The sequence below is a fragment of the Solea solea genome, chromosome 5, assembly GCF_958295425.1.
Source record: "Solea solea chromosome 5, fSolSol10.1, whole genome shotgun sequence".
Classification (NCBI taxonomy): Eukaryota; Metazoa; Chordata; class Actinopteri; order Pleuronectiformes; family Soleidae; genus Solea; species Solea solea.
The window spans coordinates 19,349,594-19,356,510 of NC_081138.1; the positions used below are offsets into that span (position 1 = coordinate 19,349,594).

The following is a 6,917-nucleotide window of genomic DNA, read 5'->3' on the forward strand; positions in this document are numbered from 1 at the left end:
CCACAAAGGGTCACCCAAGAGTGTTTAATGTGTCTCACAATAGAGTTTTTTGTAAAATAAATAATTTATCATGAAAATGTTATACAAAGATGTGAACAGCCATACTGATGTCTTTGGATTTATGTTTTTTGTATAATGGGTTAACTGAATTTTGGTTGAATATTATATTGAATATTTAACTGGGAATTAATGCAAAACCACAGTCTCTATGTAAATGTGTATGTAACGGTTAAAATTGAAGCTAGGTTGAGAAGTGTAACAATGAATAAAGACGCCTGAGGCTAAAAAAGCAGTTAATCTCTCTTGAGCAATTTTTAGATGGTCCAGAACGATAGCTAAAATGTTTTACATTTGCTGTTAAGCCACACAGAAAGAATCTTTACACATGTTTCAGTTTTCGATGATGACATAAAAATGATACAGGTGTAACATCAGTCAGATTTAAGTTGGACTAAATAACAAATTTGGTATAAACTGATTGTGTTTGTGACAATAAATCCCAGTGAGACATAGCACCAGTTTATGTTTCTTTTGTGTCACAGAGCTGAGCCTCTAATATTTTCAAACATGAAAACAGTAAAAATCTGTCCCATATGTTGGCTAGCATCTCCCAATCACATAACTGGTTGAAGACCATGTAAAGAAGAACAATTTAGCCTTGGTAAGCTCGTGATCATCCACTTACTGACCAACGATAACAAAACATGTTGGATCAGTAGGTTTGTCTGTAGAGTCCTCCCTCCAAAGGTTTATTTAGTCCTAAGAATTTGAACACCAGCCCATAATCCTCCTGTAGACACACCTATAGTGGAGAGTATAAAGACCCTGGGCAGCACTGAGTCAAACATAGATCATCAGGAGTCTCTCCACAGAAGCTCCACAGCCTCCAGACCAACCCTGAAGATGACTCCCACTGTCAGCCTGCTGTTGCTGCTCCTGCTCGGCCTGTCTGCGGCTCATCCTCTCCAGGATGAAGGAAATGAAGATGAAGACGACGTTGACATCACCACCAGGATTCTAACCTCCAACAACGCCACAGATGAGATCCTGCTGGAAGGAGACCTGCTCGCTCCAAAAACCAGAAACGCCATGAAGTGCTGGTATCAGAGCTGCCAGTGGAAGAAAGGAAACAATGGTCTGGTGACAATCCCATTCACTGTGAGCAGTCAGTTCACCAGCTGGGAAAAGCAGAAGATTGACTCTGCCCTGAAGGTCTACCACAGCAGTACCTGCATCCGCTTTGTCCCCCGTCAGAACCAGTATGACTACATCAGCATCGAGAACAGAGCTGGATGTTTCTCCGCTCTGGGCAGAGTGGGAGGAAGACAGGTGCTCTCTCTGAACAGACAGGGCTGTGTCTACCATGGTGTCGTCCTGCACGAGATCAACCACGCTCTGGGCTTCCAGCATGAGCAGACCAGGAGCGACCGTGACAACTATGTCAAGATCAACTGGGAGTACATTAACCCACAGAATGCCTACAACTTCTACAAGCAGGACACCAACAACCTGAACACTCCCTACGACTACTCCTCCATCATGCACTATGGAAGAACAGCCTTCACTGTCCAGTACGGGAGAGATACAATCACTCCCATCCCCAACCCCAATGTCCAGATCGGCCAGAGGCGCGGCATGTCACGCTGGGACATCACCAGGATCAACGCCCTCTATGGCTGCTAATAATGCTAATGTTGAATGTCCTGTTTGTGTTCTTTTTATCCTGTCATTAATAAAAGCAACTATAATCTATGATAAACAATGGTCAAGTTTACTGCAGAATATATGACCCCAACAAATGTCAAAAATAAAGGTAAAACAACATGACAGCTGTTGTGTCATTTTTACGTGACTGTGTTTGAGATCAGAAAATACTTTCATATATACATGAAGTCATCTTCACCTAAATACAATCACTGAGCAAAGGAAGGATGGCCAAATAATTGTTAAACATTTGTAAAGAATAATAATAATAAATTGGGTAGGAAGCTTCACTTCTTAAAAATCCATGTTGTAATTATGTCACCTTTTCTTTTTCTCTTTAACTTTTCAGTTTTCAAAAGATTAGGAAAAAATGTTGCCTACACCTTACTGACTGTGATGCTATTACTCAAGTTACATATATCATGCACCAGTTCATCAATTAATTAACTCTACCACTTATCCATTTTGCATTGTGGGGGCATGGAGCCAATTTTAAGTTTATATATTTAAAAACCAAAATATGAAGAAATATTTAATTTCTTTCTAATATTATTTTATTTATTATTTATTTATTACTAATAGGTGAAAATAACACACAAGAAAGATGTTTGTCTTTAAAGAGGCAACAGAAAACCTCCGTTCCCCTAATGATTAGTGCTTCATAGAGTTTAAAAAGCTAATACTGTACAGTCCTGTGGCCCTGTGTTGTTGTGTGTCATAGCAAACATACTGATGTACAAAAACACAATGGTTACCAGGTAAATAATATCCCCTATATTGTTGTGGATATAAAATATCAGAGTTACTTTGTGTCATGAATCAAGTCATCAGTTTTTTTCATAAAGCCCATCAATCCCAGTGGTCAGCAGAGTAACATCATGACAACAAGGCTCATAGGGGATCAATATAAACATGGATGGTGTCATTTTTCTGTCACCATTACACATGTGCCAAAGAGCTGACCCAAAGCATAGGCCAACTAATTGTTGGCCACTGTGACCACAAAGGGTCACCCAAGAGTGTTTGATGTGTCTCACAATAGAGTTTTTTGTAAAATAAATAATTTATCATGAAAATGTTATACAAAGATGTCAACAGCCATACTGATGTCTTTGGATTTATGTTTTTTGTATAATGGTTTAACTGAATTTTGGTTGAATATTATATTGAATATTTAACTGGGAATTAATGCAAAACCACAGTCTCTATGTAAATGTGTATGTAACGGTTAAAATTGAAGCTAGGTTGAGAAGTGTAATAATGAATAAAGATGCCTGAGGCTAAAAAAGCAGTTAATCTCTCTTGAGCAATTTTTAGATGGTCCAGAACGATAGCTAAAATGTTTCACATCTGCTGTTAAGCCACACAGAAAGAATCTTTACACATGTTTCAGTTTTCGATGATGACATAAAAATGATACAGGTGTAACATCAGTCAGATTTAAGTTGGACTAAATAACAAATTTGGTATAAACTGATTGTGTTTGTGACAATAAATCCCAGTGAGACATAGCACCAGTTTCATGGTTCTTTTGTGTCACAGAGCTGAGCCTCCAATATTTTCAAAACATGAAAACAGTAAAAATCAGTCCCATATGTTGGCTAGCATCTCCCAATCACATAACTGGTTGAAGACCATGTAAAGAAGAACAATTTAGCCTTGGTAAGCTCGTGTTCATCCACTTACTGACCAACGATAACAAAACATGTTGGATCAGTAGGTTTGTCTGTAGAGTCCTCCCTCCAAAGGTTTATTTAGTCCCAAGAATTTGAACACCAGCCCATAATCCTCCTGTAGACACACCTATAGTGGAGAGTATAAAGACCCTGGGCAGCACTGAGTCAAACATAGATCATCAGGTGTCTCTCCACAGAAGCTCCACAGCCTCCAGACCAACCCTGAAGATGACTCCCACTGTCAGCCTGCTGTTGCTGCTCCTGCTCGGCCTGTCTGCGGCTCATCCTCTCCAGGATGAAGGAAATGAAGATGAAGACGACGTTGACATCACCACCAGGATTCTAACCTCCAACAACGCCACAGATGAGATCCTGCTGGAAGGAGACCTGCTTGCGCCCAAAACCAGAAACGCCATGAAGTGCTGGTATCAGAGCTGCCAGTGGAAGAAAGGAAACAATGGTCTGGTGACAATCCCATTCACTGTGAGCAGTCAGTTCACCAGCTGGGAAAAGCAGAAGATCGACTCTGCCCTGAAGGTCTACCACAGCAGTACCTGCATCCGCTTTGTCCCCCGTCAGAACCAGTATGACTACATCAGCATCGAGAACAGAGCTGGATGTTTCTCCGCTCTGGGCAGAGTGGGAGGAAGACAGGTGCTCTCTCTGAACCGACAGGGCTGCGTCTACCACGGTGTCGTCCTGCACGAGATCAACCACGCTCTGGGCTTCCAGCATGAGCAGACCAGGAGCGACCGTGACAACTATGTCAAGATCAACTGGGAGTACATTAACCCACAGAATGCCTACAACTTCTACAAGCAGGACACCAACAACCTGAACACTCCCTACGACTACTCCTCCATCATGCACTATGGAAGAACAGCCTTCACTGTCCAGTACGGGAGAGATACAATCACTCCCATCCCCAACCCCAATGTCCAGATCGGCCAGAGGCGGGGCATGTCCCGCTGGGACATCATCAGGATCAACGCCCTCTATGGCTGCTAATAATGCTAATGTTGAATGTCCTGTTTGTGTTCTTTTTATCCTGTCATTAATAAAAAGCAACTATAATCTATGATAAACAATGGTCAAGTTTACTACAGAATATATGACCCCAACAAGCCTCAAATGTCCATAAAGAGTAGGAATCTTTACTACTTCTAATCCTCCATAATTAAAATAAAACATATACTCTGTGTCATGTTGTTGTCCTGATCAGAAATCTTTAAAATGAGACCCCACGACTCAATAGGATCACCTGGCCATCTGTAAATAAAGGTTTGAGAAAACTATTTTACACACATTTGGATGATGAAATGTGGCTCTAAATATCCCACTCATTGGTTTTGATCTCAAATATAAAATGAATGACTAATCCAATATAATTGTTCCTCTATTTTGACATATCGTTCCTTGAACTGGAAGAAGGGAGAAAGAGAGCATTTTTTTCACAAATCTTTTTATTAACTCTAAGTAATAATCATCAGCACGATCAGCTCTTCACAATGTCCCATTTTTACACCATGTTGTTGACAGAATGCTGTGCTGATCATTATATGACCTTTCCTGAAAGGTCAAGAGTGGAATGACCTTGAGTCTCTACATCAACATCATGACAGGAAACAGTTAAAAAACACAGCATTGCTCACAATATTCTCATGTCTGCACAACACAGACGCCTTGAGCCATTACTGGAGATGTACAAATGGCCACTTAAATGTGACAGTGAACAAGCTTTTTGGATGAATATTTACATGTGGAAAATATTGGTGCATTGCATTCTGTTGTTGGTGGGTTTTTTTTCAGAAAAAGATAATAAAGCAAACAGGACAAATGTGAAAGACAATCAATCAGATGACATAATGTGTGTACAAGTGCTGCGAAGAACACAGTTCCCCATTTGGCTGCCTGACTTAGGTTTTGGCATTCAGCATTAATGCTAACATCATTTACATCTGCATTTTGGCGATTTATCTGTTTGTTACAGGATAAATGCACAAGTGTGTGCGTTCTTCTTACAGTGGACCTTGTGATTATGAGGCATCCTAAAATAATGTCTTCAATCGGTTTGCACTGCATCAGCAGGTACTGTGGTAGGTCTTAAATCACCACGGCTACTCTGAATGACTCCATGAGAAATGGATGCTCACCCTGCTGAGTCCACACTTTGTCTGATAGATTGTGCTGCTTCAGATGCTATTGAATTTGTCCTGACTGGTCTAAAGAATATTGTGGAGCCAAAAGCTGCAGGGTGAGTGTTGAGTGAACTTGGCACTCTGTGCTCTCTTATTTCACGGTTATGATCGAGGATTTTCAGCCTGTGTTTTTTCACTGCTGTCATTTTCATTTCTTCAGCACCACAAACTTTGGAGCAGATGAACTGCATCATTCCAATCCATGACAAAAGAGAACACATATATTTGGACATCTTTTTTTTTTTTTATAAAAAGAAAAGGAAGCTGATGCAAGATAAATACATACTCACATTTTATGAAAAATAATAACACTCTTCCAACATTGACAGTTGAGATGAGTATTAATGATGGAAGAGAACCAAGTGACAGCTTAAAGCCTTTAAGTTCAAAAAGCCAGTGTGTGAAGACTTTTCAGGTAGAAGAGTTACAGCAGTGCAACACAGTGAGCTGCTGACGTGTGTAATAGAGTTCTTGTTTGGCAACTCCTGAATTTCTCACCACCCTAACACACTACAATCAAGCCTGTAACACCACAAAAACATAACAATAACAAGAGCACTCAGACAGCACAGAACACTTTGTCACCTGTGTTTTACATACCAGCACCTGAATGTTTTACATTTTGTTCCAATGGATCAAGAAGATTCCTACAGTTTTGCCCATTATAAGAAATAGGGATTTCTTGAAAATGTGATTTTTTTATGTCATCAGTGGGTAGATTCTTACCAAGGAAGGAACATATTTGGGTGATTACCTAACCATCACAAACTATTCAGATTAATCCCTCAAAAACTGTAGACAGGAAGTTGCTAAAAGAAGAAAAAACGTTCAGATAAGCCCATGCTGATGAAAACATGCCAGAAATAACACGGTAATCAAAGTAACATAACATGTTGAAGTGCTATGAGCTGCTTTGCTTTGGGCTGCAAATGAAAATTTAAATAAATGGGAATAAATGGTCAGTGCCAAGGTGATCAGTGAAGCCAGTATTTCAGTTTAAAGCGACACAATGTTCAATCTCAACGTTCAAATGATGTCTCAGGGTGAATGTCACCTCTGTCAAAGCCTGAGCATGGTCTGCATCACCTGTATTTGCACTATTTAACTTCTGGTTTTGGGTCTGTGCTATAAAAAGAACTATAACGTTCTATGTCACAGCACCACTGCCACCCCCCTCTCCCCTCACTTGAATGACAAAGTACAGGCGCAACAATTCATTCAGTATATGTCATGGCAGAGGCAGCACAAAAATTGAAGAGGGTTAAGGAGAGTGATAGAATAATGGCGCTTTTCCACTGCCCAGTCCCAGCACGGCTCAACTCCGGGTTTTTTTTGCTTT

At 40.3% G+C, this 6,917-nt stretch overlaps 2 protein-coding genes across 2 annotated transcripts; both read left to right on the forward strand.

The window, feature by feature from the left end:
- The first annotated feature begins 870 nt into the window (after nucleotides 1-870).
- Nucleotides 871-1,683, forward strand: LOC131459690 (high choriolytic enzyme 1-like). The gene has a single exon (XM_058629746.1). The coding sequence runs from the start codon at nucleotides 904-906 to the stop codon at nucleotides 1,681-1,683; it is 780 nt and encodes a 259-aa protein (XP_058485729.1). The 5' UTR covers nucleotides 871-903.
- Nucleotides 1,684-3,578: 1,895 nt separating this feature from the next.
- LOC131459678 (high choriolytic enzyme 1-like) lies at nucleotides 3,579-4,419 on the forward strand. The gene has a single exon (XM_058629719.1). It carries the CDS (start codon nucleotides 3,609-3,611, stop codon nucleotides 4,386-4,388), a length of 780 nt encoding a protein of 259 aa, XP_058485702.1. The 5' UTR covers nucleotides 3,579-3,608; the 3' UTR covers nucleotides 4,389-4,419.
- The last annotated feature ends 2,498 nt before the right edge of the window (nucleotides 4,420-6,917 follow it).